We start from the raw sequence: 27,970 nt of genomic DNA, 5'->3' as shown, positions 1-27,970 counted from the left end.
CTGGGGCACGTGCGCCGCCTCCCGCTGCGCCTCCCAGGTGGCAGCCGCCCAGCCAGCCAGCCATCCAACCCACCGCCTGCCGTGCCAGGCAGGGACGAAGCGGGTGTGGCTTCCCCAGCCCCCGCGGGGGTATGAAAAGCAGGGGCCAGCAGCCCGCTGCCGCTCAACGCAGGCGTCCAGGAGTCCGTCTGCGCGTCTGCAACTACTAGAGGCGTCCATTCCACTGCGTCCGCCCCCTTCGCTCGGTGGCGCTGCCATGGTGAGTGCGGGGCGCTCTCTGGGGGGAGGGCGTGGGACTGGTTAGTACCTGATCCCTCTCATGGCTGGGCGCTTCGCCTTTGCACGGGGGGAGAGGCAGCTCTTTCTGCCTTGGAGGGGACTGGGGGGAACTGGGAGGAGGACAAGAGAGGCATCTTTTTTCTACCTGAACTGGGGGGGACTGGGAAGACAAGAGAGGCATCTCTTTTCTACCTTGGAGGGGACATGGGGGGACTGGGAGGACAAGAGAGGCATCTCTTTTCTACCTTGGAGGGGACATGGGGGGACTGGGAGGACAAGAGAGGCATCTCTTTTCTACCTTGGGGGGGACTGGAGGAGACTGGGAGGACATGGCTGCTCTCCTTCCTCCCCACAAGCCCCTGCACTTTCACTTTTAGAAGCACCTTCGTAATGAGCAGGAAGCAAAAGGGGGAAGTGTATTTCCCGCCACCTGTAGGATTTCTGCCCGACCTGCAGCTGTTCAAACGCACAGGGACCTCTCCCTCTCAGGCTGGTGCAGTACTTCTGGCCCTGCACTTAGACTGGTCACCTGGAACAGCCATGTTCAAACCCCAGCTCAGCCACCAAGTTTCCTGGGTGACTTGGGCCAAGCCTCTGTCTCTCAGCCCAGGGTGACCAGGTGTCTAAAAGAGGACAAAGCACCCCAAAATGTAGGACAGCCAATAACAGTGTAGGACCTGACAATATAACAACAGCTAAAAACACTTGTATATTGATTTCATGTGGCTAATTGAAACCAGTGATTCCCAACCTTTAGGAGCCTACAAACTACTGAGACAAAACTTGGGATTGGTGTGGACCACATGCAACCCCTTCTGTCCGCACTGGACAAAAAGTACAATTCAATTTGGTAGCCCATGGGGGAATGCTTGGTGAGATACTGGAAATGCCAGCTGCAGGGGGTCCGTTCTCTGCCCTCTCTGGTGGTTCATGGGGAAGCAGGTCACCAAGTGAGCACTCCTCCACAGACTACCAGAAAGGGTGGAGAATGGACCCTCCTGCAGCTGGCACTTCAGCAAGCATTGGACCACCAGAGAGGGCAGAGATCGGACTACCTGCAGCCAAAGCCGAAACTTCAGTGGTCTGTGAGAGAGCGCTCACTTGGCAAGTTACTGGAAGTGATAAATGGTGATCATCTTTTTTTTTTCTTGTGACCTCATGGACCACTTCTCAGGGTCTCACGGACGACCTGTGGTCCCCGGAACACAGGTTGAGAACCACTGATTTAAACACTATGTTTATATGTTTATATATTTAAAAGATTTCTGCCCTGCCTTTCCTTTGTTAAAAGTAGATGCCCAAGGTGGCTTACAATTTATAGATTTAAAAAAATACAATATACAGTAGAGTAAAAAGAAAATAGAAAATACAACAAAAGAAAAAGGAAATACAATGGTGGGGACACACCAAGTGGAGGAGGACAGAAATAACTCAAGGAACTGCTATAGAGGCAGTAATTTATTACATATACATATAATGCATATAGTTACATATAATTTATTAATTACAGAAAGGCTGTGCGCTGCCTGCTCACAGGGAAAAGGAGGGCTTTTCCAGGACATCATACTAAAAAAGAGGACATGTCCTGGAAAAAGAAGACATCTGGTCACTCTGCTCAGCCACGCCTGCCTCATAGGGTTGTTGGAAGGACAAAAGAAGGGAAGGAACCATGTACACTACTCTGAGCTCCTTGGGGGAAGGGCAGTATAAAAATGTAAAAAGTAAAATAAAAAACAAGGGGGCAACTTAGGGTCGCAGGTAGGCAGGACCATCCTTCTCTGATTCCCTGGAATGGGGGAATATGATCTGCAGAAAATTTGAGGGGTTTCCTTGAAGCCTAAGGTGATTGGGGGGGGGGGAAGTATCTGAAACCCATTTGTTGCCATTCCCTGAGTTCCTAATGGCTGCTGAAGTGCAGATGCTCTATAAAGGCAGGACCAAATGTTTCAGTACGCTTCCCAAGTGTTTTATTTTTATTTTCAGCTGCCTAGGGTGGGGTATAACTTACACTGAACCTATCTTCATGGGAAAGGAAATGTGGAGTGAGACTTTTGGGCTTGGGCAGAAGAAAGATGGGGCAACTTGTGAAAGGTGACTTGAGGGGAAGGGAGGGCCAGGTCTGCCTGTGAGTGTAGGCAGAAGCTGGAATCATAAAGTGTAAGAGCTGGAGCAGAGCAGAGCAGAGCCCTACAGTGTTTCATTGATGGGTTTAAAATACATCCATTGATGGGTTTAAAATACAATCAGCTTTTCAAAGAATTCGAACATCACAAGGGGGCTTATAAAATTTACCATTGACTTTGGTGGAAAACTGTGGCAGCCAGCTACAGATATGAGCTACTTGACCTCTCTTAGTGGCATACTGTATCAGAGTCGGAGCAATGCAAGCTTGTCACTTTCACAAACACTTTAGCAAGTATGGTGGAGTGTTACTGTGAAACTTACTCCTTGCATAATCCTTTCTAGAAAAGCCCTTCACTCTCCATTGTGTGTGTGCACAGGCATCCTTCACTTAACTAGGTGTCTGTATATGCTGTTGCTTCCCAGCTGGTAAATCCAAACCTGTTTATGCTGTCTGGAGAGTTTTTTGAGAGGAAAGTAAGTGAAGTTAAAAACAAATTTTGGACATTAATGTTCTCCCCTTCCTGTACTATCCATTGTGGATTTTGGTGAAGATAGATTAACATGTATTTTCTGCATCTTGAATGGATTGAGGAAGAGCGAGAAAGCACATTTGTTCCCTATTATTTTGTTAATTTTGGCAGTATTTATGCCAATAAAGGTGAATGAAATGAAAATGAATGAAAATGATTTTGGCAGTGCAAACTATTCTTTGCTCAAAGTTCTTGGGGTGACAGCAGTTTTTCCCCATTCCTTTTTCTCTCCTTGCCATTCTAAAGCAATGGGAAGACAACACAAAGCATGCTGTTGCATAAGGAATACTGTACTATACTACCTTTTGCAGTCTTGCCCAGCAATGCATGTTGTGTTTGATGGTACTAGATGAGCATGAGTAAGAGTGCTGTGTGTAAAACCTGGTGGAGCAATAAAAGTTTTGCGTGGGTTTAGAGAGAAGCAGTCTTGCCCAGCTGCTTTCTATGCTGGGAAATGAGACTTAGTTGCTGTGCAGGAAAATGAAACTTGGTTGCTATCCCTGGCCAATGATTTTCTCTAAACAAACATCTCAATTAACCCTGTCGTATTCAGCTAGAACCTGCCCTCTGAACATTTTATAGACTCTGGGCTTTAAAGAACATATTCCTGTTGCTATTCTTTCAGATAACTTCTGGATCCATTTGTTTACAATGTATTTTAAAGTTTATCTCCCTCTGCTGTGCTTTTGCACGTGCAATCCCTAATGTTACAGTCCTATTTTAGGCAATGGCAAGACAAAGAAGGCTGTGTAAGGTTATCTGTTTAAGAACCAAAACGGCCTCCTGTTTGCAATTCTAGAGGAAGCTTCTGACAGTTTACATTCCCCTCCAGATTTCTGCCAGAGAGAAAAAAAAAGAACTTCCTTTTTATCACTTTCCTCCTTGACAGGTCTCTAATCACAGAAAAGTTAACCAGTCCGAGAACTTCTGACACTCCTCTGAATTAAAACTGGACACACTCCCAATTTTAGTTTTCCAGTCTAACATAATTTACTTTTATAATGTATAGGATTTAAAATTACTTCCGCTTAGAGGGGCCAACCCCCTTTGTTTCTTTATGAATCAATTTCTGGTTGGGGCTCTTGGCTAGAAGGAGGCAAGCCCAGCAAATATGCAACAGGCAGTCTCCTCTGAAAGCAGGAGATTCTGGTTCATCTCTGTATCTGCAATCCTTGAGTGTGCCATTTATATCAGATAGAGACTAGACCCAATTATCTGCCCCCTTCTGGAGGCTGATTGGAATTGGGGAATTGGAATCGGGGAATCCCCCCTTAGCCACAAAGCTTCCTGGGTGACCTTGGGCCAGTCACTTTCTCTCAGCCTAACCTACCTCACAACCTAATCTTGTGAGTACAAGAAGGAGGGGAGCAGCTGTGTACACTGCCCTGAGCTCTTTGGAGGAAGGGCGGTATAAAAATGTGAAAAATAAAAAATTAATAAGTTCAGTGCATAGAGCAGTGTTTCTCAAAATTTCCTGCTTGATGATGTCGCTTCCAGTTATGTCATCACTTCTGGTGGGTCCTGACAGATTCTCATTCTAAAAAGTGGGTGTTGGTACTAAATGTGTGAGAACCACTGGCATAGAGAGATGTAACAGACAATCTCTTGAGGGTAAGCAGTTCTTCTGAGTCTCTATACCAGTGATTTTCAACATGGTACACTGTTCTGCCGCAAATGGTCCACAGGTGTACTGCAGGAGTTTGGGGGAGCGTCAAATATTAGTATGACCATTGGGGGATATGAGCCCCCTGCTGATAGTACGGTATGTCTTGTCAGTTGTCAAAAAATGGATGGTGTGCCTTGACAATTGTAGTGGCTTCTCAGTGTGCCTGGAGAAGAAAAAGGTTGAAAATTGCTGTTCTCTATTGACCAAATGTTCCAATTGTACTTGATACAAGTACAGCAGAGGTTGGCTAGAAGGCCAGGACAGCAAATCATGCAGACATACCCTGGTTCTCTTATGGCACACCATGCTGACCTCATGTAGGAATGGTTTCATTCTTGCAATGTGTGGCTTACGTGCAGTCTTACAAATAATTCCATAGAAGCTATTAGCCCATCAAAAGTTTCATTAGCCAGCCTGTTCATACTCATCTTTAATCATTTATGGCATCTCTTTCATCTTATTCCAACTAGGAGAGCTAAGGTTTTTCCTTTTCTCTCACAGCCTCCTACCCTCTCCAAGGAAGGGACATTTGCAGTTCTTCAACCCCTTTTCTTAGCCAGGAGAAATAGCAAGAGAAAACATGATCCCGACAATATTAGACCAAAAAGCATAGGAATTGTGTAACATTGTATAAATACACAATTGCTGCAAAGACACAATGAACAATGACAAGTACAATCCAGTCATTCATAACACATTTTGAGGGAAAAGTTCCAGGACAGACATGGGTCATGTTCAGAGAAAGTACCATTAGGGTCTTGAGTTGGTTGCTGTTAACATCCTGTGGACTTCAAGCAAATTTCAAGCAACTTAAAAGTGCTGCTACTTTTGTCTATGTTGGGTGCAAGAATATAATTGCACAATGCTCACAACCAGTATCCCCAGTGAATAGACTTATCCTTAGTTCTCAGTTAGCTCAATGTTGATCATTGTGATAGTGAAAGGGCAAGGATGGTTGTGGTAGAGATTTCACTGAGTTCTATTTCTCACATTACTGGTGGATTTTTAATCCTAAAGTCATGTCTTTATCCATCATACTAAAAACGGATGAAATGAAGTTATATCCAGTATCCCAAGTTCAGGAATGATCAGTGGAAGGAAGGTCAACAAAAGAAAATTTTGGACCATACCACAGATATGGCAACCTCAAATTTATTCAATGAGAAACAGCCACTGCATATTGGACACATAATTGAAGTAATACCAGCCATGTTCAGAATCACCAGTTTTTGAATACAGTACTTGCACTCAACTGAAATGTAAAATTCAAAATGCAAGGTAAGCACTAATACTTAAGGGATGGTCTTTTATAATACAACAGTGTTTTCAAGCTGTGGGTTGGGATCCAGTGGGTCTCCATTCATTTCAATATTTTTAATCTATTAGATTTGATGCTACCATAGTAGTAGATGACTGCATTTGGGAAAATGTGACAGATCTGTACTTTTAACAGGCTACTATGTATATGCTTTTCACAGTGATAAGCAAATGGGACTTCTGGGTAAGTGTGGGTAGGATTGTTAAAAGTATTTTTCCTGCTTGATTGATGTCACTTCTGGTCTTGACATCACTTCTGGTGGGTCCCGACAGATTCCCATTCTAAAAAGTGGGTCCCAGTGCTAAGATGTTTGAGAACCACTGTATTACATGCTCAGCCCAGTTTCAGGGGAAAAACTGGGCTTATTATTTTGAGGGGTCCTTGCCCTGAGGGCATTGCAGTCTAAAACATAGTGACACATCTACTAACCTATGGTTAGAATCTTTTCAGGTGATCAGGTTGGAAAGCTTTATGAAAGCTAGTGCTTTTCCTTTTTGGCTACAAACAACTAATGGTAACATAAGTGAGCTGCCAGGCTAATAAAAATATTTACTGGCTAGTAACATTAGTTATTTACAAGACTGAAATAAACTGTCATAAAACATAGTCTCTTGCGTCTTTTTTGAAACCTCCAATAAAACTGTTTAAAGGGAACTTTTTGTTAAGAGCTGATGAATTCAGCTGTTGGAAAACAAAAGAGCATAGATTGATCACATAAGCACCAACCTAACAAAAATGGAGGTAGGGAAAAGCAATCTTCTAAGGACAAGAACAAATTGCATCCAACTATTCAAAAAAAAAAATTGCCATTGCTATTTTCATAGTTTAGGTTGATTTAAAATGAAAACTCCAAGTCTTGTCTTTCCCAAAAACATTAGATTACTTAGGCTGTTGTTGATTTTTTCCTATTTTGCTACTGTTATGCAATTCTGTTCCTGTGGGATTATTTGACAACCTCTTGACTACTTAGTAAAACTCCTTTGTATTCTGTAGACTCTTCAATAGATTAATGCAGTGTTTCTCAAAGTGTGCTGCTGGGAGCCAGGACACTCCCTGACACCCCTTCAAATGTAATAAGTATGAGCATACCATAAGTGGCCACCGTCTGTCTTGCACTGTGCCACTCCACATGTGCGCTGGCACTGTAGAGCTCCCTAAGCCCCTGTGCATATACTTGCAAGGGCTCCCTGAGACACCTTTTAGGAGTTTAAAGGGTTCTGGAGACCAAAACGTTTGAGAACTGCTGGATTAATATGTCCTTTAGCAGCACCCTTCATACTGAGCAACCATACTACCTCAAGTGGACTTATAGTGAATTTGTACTTGAATACTCTATTAGGGGGTTTTAGACCTTAGTTAAGAATACAAACATGTAGTGTGGTCCACCAGTTTGCTTGATAAAACAAAATATAAGCTATGCGTTTTGCTTGCTGTATTTACATGGCCTGCATAATGGCAGATTTCGGCTGCAATCCTAACGACACTTTCCTAAGCCCCATTGAACAAAATAGGACTTACTTCTGAGTAGACTTGGTTAGGCTTGTGCCCTTACATGGCCTGCATAAAGTGGGAAAATGGCCCTGGGTTCAGAGCCTCTCATGGTCTAGGACAGGGGTGTCAAACAGAAGGCCTGCAGGCTGAATGCAGCGCCCCGAAGCAATTTATTGTTATAATTGTTATAACTGGCCCCTGTTATAACTGGGCTCTCAGCTTGATAACTGGGCTCTCTCATATCTTGCAAATATGAACAAGATTTGCACCTTTCCTCTAATTTGCAGCTAATGAGTGTCTATGTGAGAACAAAGTGCTTATTGGTGGCCATCATCTGCTTAATGATGTCGCTTCCAGCCATCAGCAGGCAAGAATGCCAGAATGCTACATTTGGCTGTCTGTATGAAATGTGTTTGATATCCCTAGTCTAGGAGGCTTTATTCCACATCTCTTAATTTCTGCAGACTCTGTAGACTGCAGTGAATTTAGGAAATCTTTCAGGATACTGTATGTTAAACAGGTCCAGGAAGTGCAGCAGATAAAAAGGATGGTGCATGGGGTATCCCTTAGGATCTGTCTGTTTTTTTTTTTAATTTGGCAGGCTTGCAGAGGGCTTATAGTAGAAGGCTTCAATTCATTTGAATAGCTGTTTCTTTTGGGGTTTGTATTCATGGTAATGCATTTTGTAATGTGGCATTTAAATATAGAAACATGGTTTAGAAATTTTAAAAATAAAAATTGGGAATGGATTCTTAAATTCTTCTGTCATGTATTATTAGAAGGTTGGGATCAGGGTGGCTTTTGTGATTTGCTGTAAAATTTATTGGGCATCAGAATACGATCTGCTTTCTTTGCAAGAGTTTTTAAATGTTCATAAATTATTGAGATATCTACCGAAATTTCTAATGGGGGGAGATTGAGCTGAGCTGCTCTGCTTTACTATCTGCTCCTCCCTTATTGCTTGTTTATGTGGAGGGGGAAGGGAAGGTGGTGAGGGGGCCTGTGTTGTACAGAATGGGACACATTGTTCAGTAGAAAACCATCCATGTTCTCCTCTTAAGACGGGCTTGTGTGGTACCATTGTCCATGTCCCCTCCCACCCAGCTTAACACAAGCATTTATTATTTCAATTTCATGGCAAAACAATTGACGCTCGCAGTGGTGGCCCCCCTCCACTATTATCGTTCTTTTGTTATGTCTTCTGTGGATTTTTTTTACAAGCCATTGTTAACTTCTGTTCCCCAAGCAGCTGTTTTTGTCAAAATAGTGCAATTGCACTCAGATTCCCTTGGTCAAATACAAGCAGCATCTTCCTTTATGCAAGCTCCTAGGGCAGGAAATTGCTGTGCTATCCCCAGGGTTTTGAAATAACAAGGCTCTGCTAAGGGCAACAGTGGCTGCTTGGGGTGCTGTGGTGCACAGTTTGGGAACCATTGCCGTAAGCCATTGTCAAAAAATACTTTGTGAGGAAAACACACAAGTAGGGAATCAAATCAAATCTGAGTCCAAAGACCAGTCCAGAGAAGGGTTTTTCCAGTGATCCAGAACTCAACCTGATGATGAACAAGAGATGTCCAAGATCTCTTGGCTGCCTGGAACTTGAGCTGAATTCCTAAACATAAGAAGCAATCATCAAAATAAGTGGTTCAAATAATTGCTTTCTGCTCTGAAGTTATATCATTAATGCTTACTTTATTTGTAAGTACCTTTATAAAAAAGAGATTTTCTTGAGTTACATAATTAATACTGTGTTCATTTTGTAGAATTATGTTGCAGCAAGCAAGAAAGTTTCATCTTATTCTACTCTCCCAACTGGTTTGAAAGTGTCTGTTGGTTTCCAAGTTAGCATCAGAACCAGAAAGTTAGAAGTACTGATGGAAGGGCATTCTTAATGGTTTAACTTGCTGTACAAAAGTTTTGGTAACAAGTCATGCTTGAAAGCCATCTCACATCCTCTTGCTCTCTCTATCTCACATCTTTACTTCCTTTGTAGCTGTGGAGGCAGCAAATGTGTTGTACTTTTATGTTCATATCATAGATATTCATGCAAGCTCCTAGGGCAGGAAATTGCTGTGCTATTCTCAGGGTTTTGAAATAACAAGGCTCTGCTAAGGGCAACAGTGGAAGCTTGCAGGTATGAAAGTTTGAATTACTTGTGTATGCATAGTGGGGAGGGCTAGAGGAACAAAGGTTTGCAACAGCTTGGCAACTCTAGGCTTCTGGCTTGGGTATCAGGAACTGAACGCATTAATAGTGTCAGAAAGTGGGGGGGGGAGGGAAGTGTGTGTGTAGGGGGGGTTTGAACTAAAAATCTCTCTCTTATTCTATGGCAAGCAGCAGGTGAGAAACATCCACCTTGTTACCTGAAAGAATGAGTAGAGATTATGGAAAATTGAATTTATTAGTAACAACATGATCCTAGTAATTCTTAAGCCAAGTTGTTGCATAGCAGTAATGATAGCAGATTATGGAAGCCAAGAATGTAGTAAAAGTAAAAGTAAAAGCAAAGGATCTAAAGGATGCAATGTAATTGAAGGCACTTTTTAATAGCATAGGTGGTTTTCCTTTCCTGTATAGTTGCTGGTCATTGTACATTAAGGGGAGAGGGCAGAGTTTGGAGTTATGCAAGGTCTGCTTTCCAAGAAAAAAAAACCCTAAAGAGAAATGGGCAGCCTGATCCTATGGTTCCGGGCGACCTGAAGAACAGTAGCTACCACTGTATCCTGCGGGCACAGGGAAGCCACTGGAGATCTCCTCAAGGGAAGGGAACTTTCATCCTCTTCCCCCGAGGAAAGCCCCGGTACCCGCAATGGGGCTTCTCAAATCTGCAATGGCTATTGAAGTTTTTTCAGCCCCCCCCCTTCTGTCTCATCCCCTCTTCCCATTCTGCCCTTCCCCAATCCCAGAATGCCAACCCCCCACCTTGAACACCTATACTGCTGGCCTGCATTCTCCTGGCACTGGGTACAGTGCCAATGGTGCTGGCCTGGTGCTCCCTCCTCCTAATGTGCAGTAAACATGCTTTACGGCATGTTTATGACACTGAGCACCAGTGCTGGAGCTCAGCACTGGCTCTATAGGCCATTAGGATTGGACTCCATGAAACTCTGGCTGACCTTGAATACTGTGAAGTATGCATGGGAGGGAGAGGTCCATCTTTACATAAGTCTTGAATTTATGGCCCACCTTATTTCCAGTGCACATTACTCAAGTATTGCCAACTTCATGAAAACAGGCAAAAGTGCTCATCGTTGTTAAGGAAGGAAGCACCATACAAAAAAGAATTAAACATTAAGACCAGGGACTATATTCTAGGTCAGAACATCTAGTTAGGCCTTGAAGTTATGTGGATCAGATTCATGGTCAGATGGGACATTGATGGAAATTATATGCATGCTATTCTTCATAGGGATTGCTATAGTAAGTACATTTAAAAAGACATAGATTTGTTTCATGAGATGTTGAAGGTCCCAGTAAACGCATTAATCTTTTGAATTGCTGTAGGATCCTCTTGTTCCTGTTACAGCAGCCTGACATGGCTGCTGCTCCTGGAATGCACTGAGTTCTCATTTGACATAATAGCATCATTTAAAAGCCTTCACTGAGCCATTTATGCTCAACTGAATAGCCAACAGCAACAACAACGAAATCCCCTCTCCCATTTAGATTGGAAACAGAGGCCTATTATTACAGGCTTAAAGATGGTATCTCTCTCTGGAATGTTCCAACAGAACCATATAACTTTTTTTTCTCCCCTTCTTGATTGCAGAACAAAGGCTTCGCCCGAAAGAGCCACACATTCCTGCCCAAGATATTTAGGAAAATGTCTTCTCAGCCCAAAGAGCGTCCTGAGAGCTTGCAGTTTCCCTTCCTCGATGACGATGACACTATCAGCACCATCCGGGAATCAAAAACACTTTTTGTGCTCCGGGGCCTGCCGGGCAGTGGAAAGTCGACCCTGGCACAGGCCATCCAAGACAAATACAAGGATGCTTGCAAAGTAATCTCTGCTGACCACTACAAAATCCCACCTGCCATCAGGAGTGCCATTCCTGAAGACTACAGCAAGGTAGATGAGGATCTAGGTGACTATTGCAAGCGCGACGTGAGTGTGCTGGTGGTAGATGACACGCACCACGAACGGGAGCGGCTAGAGCAGCTCTTTGACATTGCTGATAAGTTCTGCTACAAAGTCATCCTCCTGGAGCCCAAAACACCATGGAAAATGGATTGCTTGCAGCTCAAGGACAAGAATCAGTGGAAACTCTCTGCAGATGAGCTGAAGAAGCTGAAGCCCAGCTTAGAAAAAGACTTCCTTCCCTTGTATTATGGATGGTTTTTGAGCAAAAGGAGCTCTGAGAATTTGCGGAAGACTGGGCAGGCGTTTTTGGATGAGCTTGCCAGTATCAAAGCCTTCAGAAAGGAGTCCAATAAGCACTGTGGGTCCCCAAAAGCTTTTAATATATTCAGAAGCTGCCTTCTACTAACCTACAAAGTTGCTTTTCTCCAGCAGGTCAATGACACCTTCTGGCTAGGTCCAGGTTGCATATGTTGGGGGTTTAAAAAAAAAAAAAATCTGAAGGTTTCCTGCACAAGAACCAAATATGACATCCGGAGAATGCCAGCATTCTTTTTATTCAAAGTCGCTAGTTCTCATGGTAATTGGAAAGCTCCGGAATGCCTTCTTGTCATTCCTGTGCATCACCCACTGCATAATCTTAAATATTCTCAAATTCAAGTTGTTTGAGATCCTCAGATCTGTCAGCAGCTTGAATGACACAATGAATGGTTAACTTTATCATTTTCACTGCAGAATGTTTTAAGGTGGGTTTTAATGTAGAACACACACAGCTATAAGCATCCTCTTGGGAAGTACTGTTTGTGGTAAGCTAAAATATGTTGGCCTGAACCAGGAATATTTTTCTCTCTTCTGCAGTTAGAAAGGCTGGTAAGATGCTCATGGTTCAGAGAATTCATATTGCAGCTTGGTTCCCTGAGCTTCAGTAATATCCTCCCCACATTCTGTGGCCCAAGGGGAAATCTCCTATAACCTCCTAGGAATACCTTCAGCTCCCTTTTGTAAAGTTCTGAGCTCCCTCCCCAAGTCCTGGCTTGTGACTGCCTACAGCTCACCTTTGGAGTGAGGTACAAGTGGCAAGAGTCTCTTCTTGTCACTATAGTAACTCCACTCCTGTGAGCTGTTTTCTACTTGCATAAGCAGCAGGCCTCGAACTCACTCAGTGCATTGTTAGACCCAAGTTGGTATTTGTACACCAGTTTAGATGCGCTGTGGGATAACCTGTGTGCACAGCATTTTCCCAAGATTGACTAGTTTTATCGTAGGATAGTCACCACCTTTGCCCACTGAGGTCAGCTTCCATAACCTTTTAAATAGACAACCTTTCCAGTGCCACAGTAGCAGAAACACATGCAGTTGGATGGTGCTGATAAGACATTGGGGACTGTCATTCCAGGCAAACCCCTACTCCGGGAAGGAGGTCGGTCCTGTGGGCCATCAACCATCTGTAGTCTATATGCAGCCTTGTGGTTTCTGTAATTCTGTGGCACCACCTTGTTCCAAAATGGAATTCTTAACCACAGCATGCCTGTTTAGCCTAGTACAGACAGCTCTCTTCTTCTCTCTGGAGTCAGTGTCTTCAGTGTACAAGACGTCTGCCAACTCTTTGCTTCCCTTATATAAATGCAAAGCTGATCAGGTGAACACAAGATTCCTAAGAGCAGACTTGCAATGAACCTCCTGGACTAGAACAGCTTTATTGCTTCCAGAAACAGAATCCTACTTAAATTCATGCCATGACTCTGCTAAAGAAAAAAAAGCAAAACATGATGTGCTAAGGCAAGCTAACTGGTACAGCTGGTAGGGATTATCCATATACATATCTTTGAACCTAATTTTGCTCTGCCTAGTTGGAGAGAGCGCTCAAAGCTCCACACTTGGACACCTGAAAACCTGCTATCTTTCCCCATTGCTCACAATACTTTCAAACCATGCAGCTTCTTGAGGGGGGGGGGCTAGAGAGAGGATGGTCCCCTGGAACCAAGCAAAATGGGCTGTTTGAGCCATGTAGGGACCAACCTTTTTTTAAAAGGGGGAAAAATGGAACAGATTCCCTAGTGGCTAAATTCTATACTTTCTTTCACACATACTTAGAATGTTTCTGCATAGACATAATACATCCATGTGCAAAAACTGCCTAAGAGTTATCTCCGTTCAATTCTAGAGTTAGATGCCCGTGGATGGTCTGCTTAGATGTTTTCTAGTTAATGACATGTAATTACCTGTAACCTAAACCCAACCCAGTTTGATCTACCATTCTTGCAATGACAGCTTTTGGGGGGGAGAATGAGGCAAGGTCCTGCACTGGAGGCCTCCATAGTGACCCTGTGATGGCACTGCCACCTGTACTGGAGGCTCAGTGGTTGGGCCTCTGGTGGTAGTCCCCACCTACCCTTTGTTGCACCTTCCTCCATCTTCTAGCTGGACGCCAGTCACTCCTGTTATTCTTCCTTTATGTAGCCTAAATCTTTTCAGCTAATTTTCTAAATTTTAGATATTGGTCTGTGTCAAGTCATAGTCTTAATATAAAAAAAGTATGCTTTGTATGTTTGGGCCCTAAAATTTAAATGCTCAAGCTAGCTTGATCGATACCCCTCGAAGAGACAACATGGAAGGAAAGCAACTGTTCAAGCTGCAGACTCCTTGACTAGCAGGCCTAGACTAAGGTGGCTATATAAATATTAAAGGCCTACATGGCTGCCATCAAAAGCAAGAGCAGTTCTACATCCTCTACTAATGCTTAGGACTACAGAACGTGTGATAGCATGAGGTTGTGGGTGCCTGTTCATACAAGCAGGAGCCAGTGAACAGAGGAAATTCACTGTTCTGATCATACTGTCATCTTTAGTAGTTTTAGACTTTGGGGACAGAGAGAAGATGACTATTGTAAACTCTTGTTAATGTCTAATTATGCTCATCAGTGCAGGAATCGGCTGAAGTTGGCACCCTTCTCATGTGTATTGTTCCTCCAGTTTAGGCCCAGGTAGCTGAACCAAGAGGTATTTTCTATATTTAAACCCCAAAGTAGCTGCACAAACTGGTCTCCAAGTAATTATTAAATTTGCTAGACCAAAAATCTATCAGATCAGCTGTAACCTAACTTTCTGGGTTGAAACTAATCCTGCCTATTGGTGAAAGATTGAGGCTGTGCGTGGAAAGTGAGACAGTTTTCAGAACTCATTCCATTTCCCTTTGTTTGCAGTTGGGCCAGCCAGCGAAGACCCCAAAATGAAATTTGACCTGACCGGTTACTTTGTGAAAAGGCCACCTGGTGTCTTGCACTGTACAACCAAATTCACTGACTTTGGCAAGGCCCCAGGTTCAGATGATTATGCACAACAAGAGGTGAGAGAGTTTTTCCTTCTTTCTTTCTAGGCAGGAAAGTGGTAGCATTGGGAAGCTCTCACAATTGCCTTTGTTAGAAGGGCCCAACCTCTTCCCCTAACTCCTGCTTCCTCCTATTGCATTGTAAGATGGGAATGGACTATTTTTGTCTTTAGGAGTGCATGTGCAGACTGTGTTCCAACCATGTAATGACTTTTTAATGCTTGGCCTCAAGAACACATGAAATTGTTTTGATTATGCAAATTAATCCATTACTGCCCAGCCCACAGGTGTACACATTTGATCCCTGTTGCATATATGCATGCAATGTTGGGCAGTAATTTAATACAAGCACCCATATATTGCATGTATGTAGTTGTACAATCCAGATTGGTTTACACACATTCTTTCTACATCTAAATTGTTTTTAAGCCAAGTAATGCACCTATTTGTTACCTGTACTGAGCAACTGGTCATTACCAGAGATCAGAAGGACAAATAACCATCAATTGCATATAGAAGCCTCCCCCTTTCCCCCTACATTTGTAAAAAAAACCTACTTGAATATTTTCAAATGCATCTCTGCAACCATGTGGGCTAAGAAGCTTGTTTCGTTAAAGCAAATGAAAGCCAAGCCTTTCATTGAACTGGAAAGTTCTTATTAATCTTCAGAGTCCTCAGACAGGTGTTGAAGTTTGGTAACATATGTGGGAATAATTTAAATATAGTCAATGACTGATCTGTGAAATCTTTAATATGTTGACAGTTTTAACTCTACAGGAATAATTTCTTTCCTAGGCTGTAAAGTCATCTTATGGAAAAGCTTTCTTCCTAACCATCTCAGCCCTCTTCATCACACCAAGAACAGCTGGTGCCCGTGTGGAACTGAGCGAGCAGCAGATGCTTCTGTGGCCAGGCGATGTGGATGTGATCCAGCCAGGAGGCAGCCTTCCAAAAGGCAGCCGGGCTCACGTCACTCTGGGCTGTGCCAGTGGAATAGAAGCTGTCCAGACCGGCATTGACCTCCTTGAATTTGTCAAACTGGAAAAGGCAGGGAACAAAGGCGAGGAGGTTGGGGAGATTGGTGGTGGGAAGCTCTTGTCCTATGGGAATGGCATGTGGATGCTGCAGCTTTCTAAAAAGATAGAGGTGAGGGCCATCTTTGGTGGGTACTACGGAAAGGGAAAATTAGTGCCAACTCAAGGTGGCAGCAAACGGGGGTCGCCCTTTAATTCCTGCATCATCCTCTAAGGACCCTTATTAATGTTGCAACCTCTTCTTATGAAAAAGTCAGGCATACCCTTTTCAAAGAAACCGCCCCTCCATACAATATTGCAAAACTAAAGTTAGTCCTCATTTTAAATGGTAATATAGCCCACCTCTTCAAGAAAACAGCCCATCTCTTTTTCTTTTGCCCTTATTAGGGGGACAAACAGGGAGGCCTGGGCACCTCTAGTGGAAGTGCAACGTTAAGTGCTTATTTTTAAGCATTTGAGGGTTTCCTTATTGAGCAGTCTTCTCCTCAGGGTTTTGTTTCTGCTGGCACTCATGTCTTGAAAATCCACTCATCACAATCTTGGATCTGCAGCAGAATTAGGTGGTAAAATGGATTGCACCTCTTCAGGTGGGGGGTGTGTGTGGATATTTACCTTTTTTAAGCATCCCCCCACATAAAACAGAAAACCAGCAGAGCAGGCAAGAAGGCCTATACCTTTCTTCTTGCTGTGCTAATTCTTCTGTTTAAAGTAAGGGTTTTTTTTGGGGGGGGGGAATGTTTAAAGTGGCATCCTTACCTTACAGTTTGAAGTGGTACAGTCTGTTTTACTACTTCAGGGCTCTTTCACTTAACCATTAGATCATTGGTCCATCTAGGTCAGTATTATCTACACATTATCTGGCAGGCTCTCCAGCGTTTTTAGACAGGGATCTTTCCCAGCCGTACCTGGAGGCACCAGGATTTAATGGGGGTCCTACTGTATATAGTGCAAGTGCTCTATCACTGAGCTACAGCCCATCATTCTACTGCACGTGTAGATCTAGACCTTTTTTCAGGTTAGGATGACACACAGCTACTCCAAAATTTTTTAAACATATTGCAAAATAAGGCAAAAAGTTAAACTGTTGACTGAGACACCTCAAGGTTCAGATCTCAGCAGACCACCAACTAACCACATGCATTCATGGCCTTTCTCTTCCGCCATTACTTATCTTTGTAGAGGAACTAATGGTTTAAAAAAGGCCATATCTTTCTCTGCTACGCTTGCCTTTCCTACCAGCTGGTTGTAAAGGTTTATAAGATATAATTTTATCCTGTTCATAGTCTCAAGACTGTAAATCCCTACAACAAAAAGTACTTAAGACTGCAGTTTTAGTTACAATCAGAAGAATGGAAGCTCAGTTCACAGAAGAGTTGCAGAAAAATTATTCCAGAGCTGAAACTGACATGTTCCATGAATACCAAGAAAATCCTTCTAAGTTCAGTCCTTGCTCCATGCTTTCCAAAACATTCACACAATTCTGTTTGTAATTCTGAATGGACTTATTTGGGAGAAAGCATTACTGAACATAGTGGGACTTACTTCAAAGTAGACATGTACAGGATTATACTGTTAGTTCATTCCTAACTGCAGACCAAGACACCCCTTTTAAAACAATATTTATCAGCATTCCATGCAATTTAATTCATTCCACCATCCTCTAAAAATGCAGAGAAACAGAAAAAAAAAACCCAAAACCAGACTCAAGACAAGCACACACATTTGATAACCTCTATTACCCCCCATTCTGCAATCAGTCTCCCAGAATGTGAAACATCTGGTTTAATCATTTTAAAACTGTAAAAGGAATGCCACATCACAATTTTAATTGTTCTCCCCTATCTTTCTTTCACATATCGTTTGCTATCACCATTAACCACCAATATACTTTCATTCACCACTTGTTTCCGCTTCTTGTGTCATCAAATCCCTACATGCCCTTCTCCTACTAAAGGAAAAACATACTGTGCCTTAGGGCCACAGGTGCAGGATATCCAGAAGGGGTTGTTCTCACCATGGTCGCAAACAGTTTCTACAACTGTAGATCTCTGCAACTGATGCAGGGAGATGGTTAGACACTTAATGAAGCTTTTTTTATATAGCAGGTGGTACTTGTGGAAGAGTTGCACAAAAATTCTCCACGCCAGGCAGAATAGGTGGGTTGATGGGAGAATAGCAACCCTTCAAGGTCAGTTAGCAACATGCTTTGGAGTATATTTGTGTACTTCTGACAGGAGTGAGCACAGATTTCATTGGTTTCTAAGCACATCTTTCTAGAAACTGTTGAGAATGGCTGGGTTTCTCTCCTTCTGCCATATGTGCAATAAATGGCACTTTTTTTAAAATGGAAAGTTGTCTACAAAATATCTTCTGTCAGTGAATAAAAAGTCAGTCAAAAAAGTATTTCAAACAGCAGATACAATTGCTCTTTGAGCTTTCATAATGATGTGAAAGTCTCTATATAAAGAGATCTTACCTTACCATTGTTATAAGAATGGCAGAGATAACATATACAGCACTCTAAAGTGCTACACGAATATTGACTAGTGTTTAAAACCAACAGTACTCACAATTCATTCACATCCGGTATGAACACACACATCAGAGACTGATATTTGTTTAAAAACTTCAGTTCTCTTAAGTACGTAATGAACCCAGTGAAATTGTAGAATTGCTTATGGATTCTACAGAAACTGATTTAAGCAAGAAAAATACAAGTTTTTATAGACTACTTTTGACTTTATAATAGTAACTTGTACTGGTTCATAGTATGCCTAGATTTGCCTACAGTTAAAACATACTCTAAAAGTAAAGGCCATGACTTATGTAAAGCTAAGCACTTTTAAATCTCAGTGATTACAAGTTGGGGAGGTGCTTCACTTTGGCTGAATCATACACAGAGTATAGTGGCAGTATATTTTGAATATATACAACTGAATAGGTTCAATATTCCATTGCTTTTCTGCAAACAAGGGTTTCTGTGAGATAATGGCTGAGCAACCACTATTTTATGCATTAATTCTAAGTAGTAATATAGCTAAGCTTGGTAGTAGTGGTTACACATTTGAAATTTCAATTTTTCACCGAGCTGTTGTTCCTTCCACTTGGCCTTAAAAATTAGGCACGTGTAGCTTAACACACTGTTTACCTACCTGAAGTATTCCAGTCATAGAAACATTCATGTGTAATATGTCAGCAACATGTTCAGTAGTGCACTCAGACTGGAGTGTGTTTTGTCATTTTTACTCTCTGTTGTAAGCAAGAGAATCTATGGCTGTGACTCCCACTCTTGAGTTGGTTTATTCATGAGAATGTTACAAGATCAGGGTCCTTTCCTCAGCCCTCTGCAGTATCCTCACATGACCTCACTGACAACGACCCTTATTGTGGGAAATAATCTCCTAGACAACAGTGGGAACAGCATGGAAGGCACACCATCTTGAATAATCCTCAGACACATTTACTGCTTTGTTCATGTGAATGCATCCTTAGTCAACATTAACACAGGACTTTACTGAATCGTGATTGTTTTAAAATGGAAGACATGAACTCAACCTAAATGTAGATTTCAAATCTAGAATCAAACCTGGATTTCATCAGTGTATCATTTAAAGTATCATTGGTCTTTCTTTTATTCATACTTCACAGTCCTTATTCTCTAGAATGTTTACCTAAACCAGGGGAAGTTGGTCTTGCTAACACTGTCTTTCAGGAAACACATTCTAGTCACATAATAACTCCATGTGCATAACACTTGTGCCTGATCTTAAGATGTCTCCTACTGGTTTGTTTAATGATCAAATTCCTGTTAATATGTTTGTTGTGAAGCACAGTCAAAGCCAATTTTTACCCAGTGTATTTCTCAGTGATTCTGACTGGCGCTGTAACTTTGTTTTTTTTAAAATGCTTTAACTCTGATTCAGGGCTAAACAGTGGCTTAAACTTATAGCAACAGTAAAGTATATTGAAATAAATCCATTATTAATATACAGAAATGCTTGCTGTGTTTTGATACTTCTGTGAGGTTTGATTTTTTTTTTTATTGTCCTCAAACAGTAGCATATGCTTTCATGTTACACAGTTCAGGCATCTGGATTCTCTTCTCGGGATAGGCCTGCAACAGAACCAGAGAACATTTGCTGCCTCTGGGAAAGGAGCAGCACACATGGCTTGAAGGGCCAATTAACTGACTGAAACACTCTGGAATGTATCCTGCAGATTGTGGTTCTCTTGGGGGAACTGCCTGCATATGGTATTCATAGAGAAATCTCTCTCTGGAAAGAAACAGTAACAAGATGTAGTGCTTAGCATGATTTGGATTTTGTTACAATAACCTTAATATGTTCCCTCCCCAAGTTGAGCTGAAGATCCTGTCAGGATCTCTTGACAAATTAGGTCTTGTTCTCCCAATGCTGAGTGAAACTGCCTTGAGCGCTTAGTTTATTCAGACAAAAAAGGTAGGATATAAATAATTTAAATAAAGAAATTTTTAAATTGACCATTACAGATTTCTTGGAGAACCCTTTTCTCCCTTGATCCAACTCCATACCACCACACATATACCAAACTCAAGTGTCTGATTTATCCAAGATGATAAAAAGTCACCACTGAGATCTGAAGTGTTTTATTATTTTTTTTGTACATCATATACAATTTATAATAAAGTTAATATCAATTGCATACGGTTTTTGCTTCAGTCTGGTTTGAAATTCTGCATATAAACACATTATGAATCCTGCCTAACAAATAATCACCAGTTTAATTTGCTCTCCTTTTAATATTCTTCATCTTAGAAAGGTAGAAGGGTTCAAGTGTATGTATCCATGTGTGAAGCCATCCCTAGGAGAGAGCTTGGAGGAAGGGAAGAAGAGTTGGGAGTGCTGTTCTAAAAACAGAGCATGCAACAAACTTCTTAACAGGAAGGCTAGATCCTTACATGGTGGTTAAAACGGAGTATGTTAAATATTTCTAGCTGAACAGCCTCTCTCCAAATGGCTTCAACACTGGCCTATTCGTCCCCCGCTTAGGTAATTCTCAGAAATCTGTACAGCAACGAGGACACAATGCATGCAAGGAAAGATGATCAGGCAGTGTACAGAAGAGAGGGTGGGGTTGGGAAGAGTCGGAAACATATGTCGAAAAACAGCAACCTTTCCTAGAAAGCTTTGTCCCTGGATCTGCAGCTCAATGAGCAAGGTAGAAGCTGCCCCAGATCTCTCTGTCTGGAGAGCTCTTGGTTCTTTTGCCTCCTCTTATCTTACGCCAAGGCCTAGTCCACATAGGCAGCAGAATGGTAGAGTCGATGCCATTTATTTATTTGAAATATTTATATCTTGCCTTTCCTCTCCCACTATGGAGCCAACAACATACTAAAATATACAATAAGGAGGAAACTCAACATAATAGGAAACCATTTTAGACTGCAGGTTGGGGTGTAATTTTTTTAGTGCCTCCCCATGTTTAAAAAAAAACACAACCCATAAATATAGATCTAGCACAGCAGCAAGCAAAGTTCTAGCTCAGTTCTGTACCTGCTGTGCTAGATTTCTACTTACAAGGAGCTGTTTACAGAAGAGAACATTGAAAAATGTGATCTACCAACCACAGTATTCTACCATGTCATGCTGTTCTGTATACAGAGGTAGGCCTCAGACAGATACAGAGAAACGAGAAACCTCTGGGGCCATCAGCCGTAAATTCTTCTGGTAGCTCCTATCTGCAACAGTGCTCATTAAAGTCCAGTGACGAAGAACGAAATGCAAAGTACTACTCAAATGCCACATATTGTGTGGAAAACAGCTTTGCTGCCTACTTTAATGCAAAAACCATTGCAACCTATGAGGCTCCTCAATGGCTGCCTTGAGGACAGAGACCAACTCTCAAATAGAAACACAATAAAAGGCAAGATGTTGCAGAAGAATAGTTTAAAAAAAATTGGCACTCACCAACTTTCAGATTTACAATCAATGTCATGTTCTCAAAATAATTCCTCACCACTAGCTTTTGGGTGACAAAGAACTTAAATGCCTGACACATGGAGGAAGCCATTCCTAGATATCTATTTTAAAGCTAGCTTTGAGACAATTACCACCTGTACAGCTGGTCAGAGAAAACCAGGCAACCGTTTACCAAAACTATTAGCAACATTCCTGGAAGCCACATTTTCAATATCTAAAGACAAAGCAAATTTCAAACTGCTAAGAGGGGAAATTCATTGGATGCTTCAATCTTGCTTTCCATGTGTCCAATAGCACAGACCCTCTGTAGACAATATTTCTGCTGGTATAATTTTCCTTCAGCATAAGGCAACTATGAAGAGGGTTTTGTGGGTTCATATTCTTGTCTGCCAACAATCAGACAAGATGGTTAAACATGTTAGCTGAGAAGGTGCATGCAACCAACACTCCTCTGGATGATTACACTCAACCACCAGTGGAATCTGACTGCACCATGGAAGCCTAAGAGGTGGCCAACATCCCCCAAGCCAAAGAGTCAACATTCAAAGGTTTTCACATGGCTGAGGCCCACAGCTTCTGCTCCTCCCACCCAATGCTCACCTGTTTGACCTTTCTCCAGCACATCTCTATACAGATTCTACTTCTGCCATCTTTATATCTTTCTAGTGTCCTATGTCCCACTATGAGGCTAGGAAGGAGGACCAGGTCAAATGTACAAGAGACACAGATGAACTGCTTGAAAAATGGCACAAAACTCCAGACCATGATCTGGACATCTCTGAAAATGATGCCTTATTCTGACTGAGCAGAATTCTAGGTATTGTACAGGAACAGGTACAGGAACAAGTTCCCTAAAAATGTTATACACATCGTTGTAAACACACAAACCTTTTGATATCCCTCTATTAAACCACCCTGGAGAACTAAGATGAACTAAGCTCTGGACAGGCATAAGGCTAAATAGACACATAGTAATAAAACCTATTACGTGAACGTGTGTTTGATCAACCTTTTAAGTTGTTTTAGGGTCCGTTCATTCGGCAGTCCATCCAGGGCAGAAACTTGCCCAAAGCTGTTCACATCTATGCTGACAAACATTTTCCTTCACCTAATTTAAATCGAGCACTGTAGTATCAATCACTTGGGTCTTACAGAAAAGAAGTTACCAATTCAGAGTGAACATTGCAAGCTAAGATTAAAGTGGATCACAACTTGGATGGTGCGGAGAGAAAAATCTACTTACAGTGACTTGCTACTGTGGAGAACAGTAAGCTAATTTTGCAGCAAAAAATGAGGTATCATGGAAGAAGTTACTTGGTGTGACCAACATACACATTAATATCAGCAATGGACAGAAGTAAAAACTCACAACTGTCAGTGAGTACAGTTTTGGTTTTTTCAACTGAAAATGGTCATCTTGAAAGACAATGCACTGGGTAAATTAAGGACAAGCAGCTCAGCTTTGGCCATAATCTGAGGTTCCACAAGTAGAAAAATGTTCCCAGAACATTTTAAAACTTGATTTTCAGCACTAAGATTGGTACTTGGAGAGAGCAAGTACCTTTGTATCATATTCCAAAAAGGGCCACCCAGCTGACATAGGAGCTGCCCACAACCCACAGAGCAATTCCAATAATCTTTGCTGATTTTCTGAAAGGCGGAAATCATTATTGGTCAATTCTAGAAAACAAAAAAGTCCATCCAACAAAATATGCAGTTTGAGAACCTAACCGGTTTGTTGGGGAAAAAAAAGACAGGTTCCAATACTTGGGATGAATTTGCACATGCATGTATGAACTGCAATGACAATATCAAGTGCTGACTTGCATGTGTGAAACTGCCATTCGAGATTTGACACACATGGAGCTTTTGTATCACCCAACATAACCTCAGACACCATATACTTTTCATTGGAGGCTGTTTTACATGTTGAGTAGGGAGTCACCATCAAGCGATGAACATCCACTTGTGAATCAGCCCTTGCCACTTCCTTGAATTGCTCAAGAAACTGGAAACAGAATGAACTGTTGCGTCCTATCCCCCCCAATGAAGGAGAATCTCAGAAGCATTTGAAGGTATTACAAACAGTTGCAGAGAAGAGGGGTCCTCTTCTTATCCTGAAGGTGAATCACGCAGAGAGCTATGCCAGGAGCTCATAGGTGGCCTGGGTTTCTCAAGCGGGTGAATGCCCTTGCTTTTACGCTTCGTGGTGGTTACAACCAGGATGATGAGAATGCAGTGAGGAAAATCTAATTAGGTTCCCCCTAATTACTTACGTAAACATGAAGGTGTGCCATGTCCAGTTGCGCTTGAAGAAAGTCTCAGGCCTGTCTTGGAAGGCAAGGGCTTTCCCAGTTAAGTCCCAACAGCTTGGGAGTCTGAAATTACTTATTATGGAGGAATAAGATTTTATTTCTCTCTCTCTCTCTCTCTTTTTTTAATAAAGTTAACAATAAAACAAAACAACAAAAAAGGAAGTATATTCCTTCACTGCCCCCTCCCCCTTCTCGTGCTGGTTTTCTCATCACACTCTAAAGCACACACAAAAAAATTGAGGTCTCCAATGGAGAAAACGCCACAGCCCTAAGGAACGGCGAGATGTGATGAAGGGAGAATGTAACTTGAGTTTAAAAGAAGCAGGTCAGGAAACGTGTGGATTTCAGTAGAAGAGATGGGCCTCTTCTGTTTAGCCGAACTGGAAAAAGAAATTCCCAGGCCCAGAAGCTGAAAGATAGAGGAGAGGCACAGAATTGAAATGGACACCCCCAGAGCAAAATCCCACCTCTACCACCATGGCATGCACGAGAAGCAAGGAGCCAGAACAGTGACATTCAGGTCCTAAAAGGGTGCTCCCTAAGTCTACTGGCCCAGACACAAGAATACTGGATCAGCCTCATAGCTGATGAGGTGAATGCAGAGCCTCCAGTCCTAGAATTATCACAGGAACAGTTCTCTTCTGGGTAATTTAAGTCAAGGGGGTGGGGTGAGGATCAGGGACCCATGTGTCCCATTTGTGCATACACACATACTTTTTTGCTTGTGCAGAATAGCCCTTAAATTATGTGGGCAACAGTTCCCCCCCCCCTGATTTGTACAGAGATGTAGTTGTGGGTTCAAGAAATGCTGTCAGAATTGAATGAATCATCTCTCTGTACAAACTCAGGAGTCTCTTTCTTTAATGGACAACAGGAAGGGTGTGCCACTTACCCTCAAAACTGAAGCCTCCTGGCCCGCCAAAGAAAGCCTTGAATATATTATTAGCATCGAAATCTATTGGAATGGAGGGTGGAAAAGAAAACAGACAAGAGCGAATGAGGAGGACTTCCTTATCTGCATCTTGACTTTATTGGCCAATTATATGAGTCATACTGAAAAAAGGTTCTAAAAGGTCTGAGGAGCTTCAAAATATCCACCATTCCCCACTATGTCTTTGCTTCTGAGAATGCCAGCCTCTCTTTTTCTTGTCCTGATTTTTCCAGACCTTTGTCTATAGTGCCCAACTGCAACGCAAGCAAAATTACTACATAACAGCTCTCAGACTCAAAGTGCTAAGGCTTCCACCACCATCACCACCACATCTGCAGTGAAAATGGTTGCCATCTCATCACTACAGCCTTTTCTATCACTTAGAGCTGTCACACAGGCAGAAGCCAGGGGTTCCTCTTAGAATTGTGACCCAGTGGAGGAGAACCGCCTCCAAACCCAATGACTGCCATCTGCTGCCACGTGTTTAGTGTCTAGCGGACACTTCAAAGGAGGAACATAGCAGATGTGAGCTAGTAGTCATATCTGGAGGAGCCTTCAATGAGAGGGATGGCAAATTACAGTTAAAGTCTTAATTATTTGTTGTTAGCCATCTTGAAGGTTTATAAGCATGGAACATGAAAAGGATTTATTAAAGGATTTTGAGCATATCTTCCGCCATACAAATAGGCACCCAGTGAAAAATCCCTTCAACTCACCTCCCATATTCATGCCGTCTTCCTCAAGATCCTGTCCACTGTCATACCGGGCTTTCTTCTTTGGATCAGAGAGTATGGTGAAGGCTTCGCCAACCTCCTTGAATTTCTTTTCTTCCTCTTTCTGGATTTCAGCACTTGCACCACTATGTCGGTCTGTCAGGAGGGGAAGTGGAGAGAGAAAGCAAAGATCTCACTTGTGGAGAGAAAGAATGATGCATTCTTAGAGTCTAGAGGCAGGGCTGTGTTCATTTTGTGCTAAGGATGATTTGTCAGTGTAATTCAAATTCCACACACAAAAAAAGCCTGATGTCTTGACCTCTTATAAAAGTATGGAAGTGAAATAAATTTGCAAGTTTCTCATTTCACCTAATTTACTCTGCCATTTTTCTTTTTGTATCATGTGTTCAGTTTTTTCTGTTATAGCGAGAGGTGAAGCAATGAAACCTGATCTCCCCATACCACACACAAGAGAAATTTTATGCAGCTACTCCTTTGGTTTCTGGGACATCACTAGGTAAAAGCCACACACTTTTATGCATACTTTCATGGCACTAGGATTAAACACTTGCTCCTGGAAAAAAAAAGAGATTCTCACAAATGTGAATTCTACATTAATGACTCAACTAATACTGCTTTCTTGACATCTCTGAGCAATAGTGCTGTCTGGAATTCCTCCACATCTGTTAGCTGTTGCATGGGCTAAATCAGGGAATTCTGATGCACCCTTACTGCATGCTTCAAGAGGATGTCATTGTCTCCATATTGGCAAAGGAAAGATTATACTGCACAAGGTTTCCTTGCTATAACAAGCACAGAGTATCCAATGTGGTGGCTTAATTGTTTCAAAGCACGCTGCATGCTCATTTCCACAGTCTGAGAATTATTGAATTAAAAACAGAGGTGGGAGCAATTTTTCTGTACCAGGATGATGCATCAGGGCCCGCTTGCGATATGCCTTCTTGATCTCATCCTCAGAGGCATTCTTGTCCACACCCAAGATTTTATAATAGTCTTTCCTCTTACTTTTCTTCAGTTCCATCTGTGCATTCTTGAGGAGCTGTTTGTGTTCTAGAATACACAAGGGAAAGCGTCAAACAGCAGCTTTAATGAGACAAAGAAATAATCACTCATACAAACATTTCAAAAACTGAAAGCTGCACATGGCAGACACTGCTCTGATATCACATCGAAAACAATATAATTTCCTTTACAAATAATGACCAGTTGAACAAAAGGGTATATAAACCCAAACTGCAAAACCCTCCAAAAAGAAAAAAAGGTTAGTCAAGGCAGAGGCCTACTGCTGTTTGTACCTTTTGTTTTCTCTGTCTGGTAAACCTTTTCATAGTCCCTCACGGCATCTTCATATTGCTCTGTATCCATGTAACTAAGCAAGGTAAGCACAGTTATCAACACCTTATCAAAATCAAAAGCAGATTGCTCAAACAACTGAGCCAAGCTCCACGTATGAGTCACTGGTCACACTGGAAGAGGTGGTGGGGTGTATGCAAAGATGGCTTTTCAGACCCGAGTGTGAGCAGAGCCAACCTGCCAAGTTCTTGTGGGGGGAATTTACTTCCTCTTCCCTGGTAAATCAAGTTGGACCTGACCAAGAACATTGGTCCAGCCCCAGCCAGTGTTCATTTGGGTTTCAGACAAAGGGCTTAGTCCTGCCATCTGATGCTGTTTTAATTGAAGATGCCAGGTGTTGAACTTGGAGCCTTTTGTACACTAAGCATGCACTCTGTGGCTGTTGCCCACCCCAGGTTTAACAGACACATATGCTCACCACTGCGCTCTCCTCAAGTAGGCTTTGATGTATGTGTCGTCCAGTCTGATGGCGCTTGTGCAGTCTTCTATTGCTTCATCTAATTTCCGAAGCTGTAAGACAAGCTGGGAGGTTAGGAAGTGAATCCCTCTGCATTACAGTATTTTTTGTTTTGAATTTCAAGAGTGAAAGGCAACAGTTTCACAGATTTGACTGGCTGCCTCTTCCAAACCAGTTAACAAGGCCTTTCCTTACAATTTTTTGTGAACGGGAAGAGGGCAACTCTCAAAGCCATTTACAAAAGAAAAAAGATAGAAGAGGCAAAAAGTGAGCTACTAGGGATAACAAGTCAATGAAATACACACACCACACACGTGAATATGCAATTAAAAGTATACTAAACAGATCAAAAGCATTAATTCACAACAGCTCAGAG

The 27,970-nt window shown here is 42.2% G+C and overlaps 2 protein-coding genes across 2 annotated transcripts in view; one reads left to right on the top strand and one right to left on the bottom strand.

The window, feature by feature from the left end:
- Positions 1-47: 47 nt before the first annotated feature.
- CNP (2',3'-cyclic nucleotide 3' phosphodiesterase) lies at positions 48-20,482 on the top strand. Its single transcript, XM_066627188.1, has 4 exons — positions 48-259; positions 11,178-11,847; positions 14,689-14,831; positions 15,609-20,482. The coding sequence occupies exons 1-4, from the start codon at positions 257-259 to the stop codon at positions 16,059-16,061; spliced, it is 1,269 nt and encodes a 422-aa protein (XP_066483285.1). The 5' UTR covers positions 48-256; the 3' UTR covers positions 16,062-20,482.
- DNAJC7 (DnaJ heat shock protein family (Hsp40) member C7) overlaps positions 20,456-27,970 on the bottom strand; it is a 35,698-nt gene continuing 28,183 nt past the window's right edge. Inside the window, exons 9-14 of the mRNA XM_066627187.1 lie at positions 27,556-27,647; positions 27,080-27,153; positions 26,688-26,834; positions 25,767-25,919; positions 25,012-25,074; positions 20,456-24,528 (exon numbers count right to left, since the gene is read on the bottom strand). Coding sequence (XP_066483284.1) covers positions 24,491-24,528; positions 25,012-25,074; positions 25,767-25,919; positions 26,688-26,834; positions 27,080-27,153; positions 27,556-27,647 — 567 coding nt within the window. The 3' untranslated portion in view covers positions 20,456-24,490. The remainder of the gene's footprint in view (positions 24,529-25,011; positions 25,075-25,766; positions 25,920-26,687; positions 26,835-27,079; positions 27,154-27,555; positions 27,648-27,970) is intronic.

Source organism: Tiliqua scincoides, chromosome 5 (genome assembly GCF_035046505.1).
Source record: "Tiliqua scincoides isolate rTilSci1 chromosome 5, rTilSci1.hap2, whole genome shotgun sequence".
NCBI classification, from domain to species: Eukaryota; Metazoa; Chordata; class Lepidosauria; order Squamata; family Scincidae; genus Tiliqua; species Tiliqua scincoides.
Note: the sequence above shows the minus strand (reverse complement) of the source record. Positions and strands in the feature narration are given on the sequence as shown.

Excerpts from the sequence above, each read along its gene's own strand:
- CNP (XM_066627188.1), top strand. Across the intron at positions 11,848-14,688 it reads AAAGGAGTCCAATAAGCACT|TTGGGCCAGCCAGCGAAGAC; the intron begins GTGGGTCCCCAA and ends CTTTGTTTGCAG. Across the intron at positions 14,832-15,608 it reads ATGATTATGCACAACAAGAG|GCTGTAAAGTCATCTTATGG; the intron begins GTGAGAGAGTTT and ends TTTCTTTCCTAG.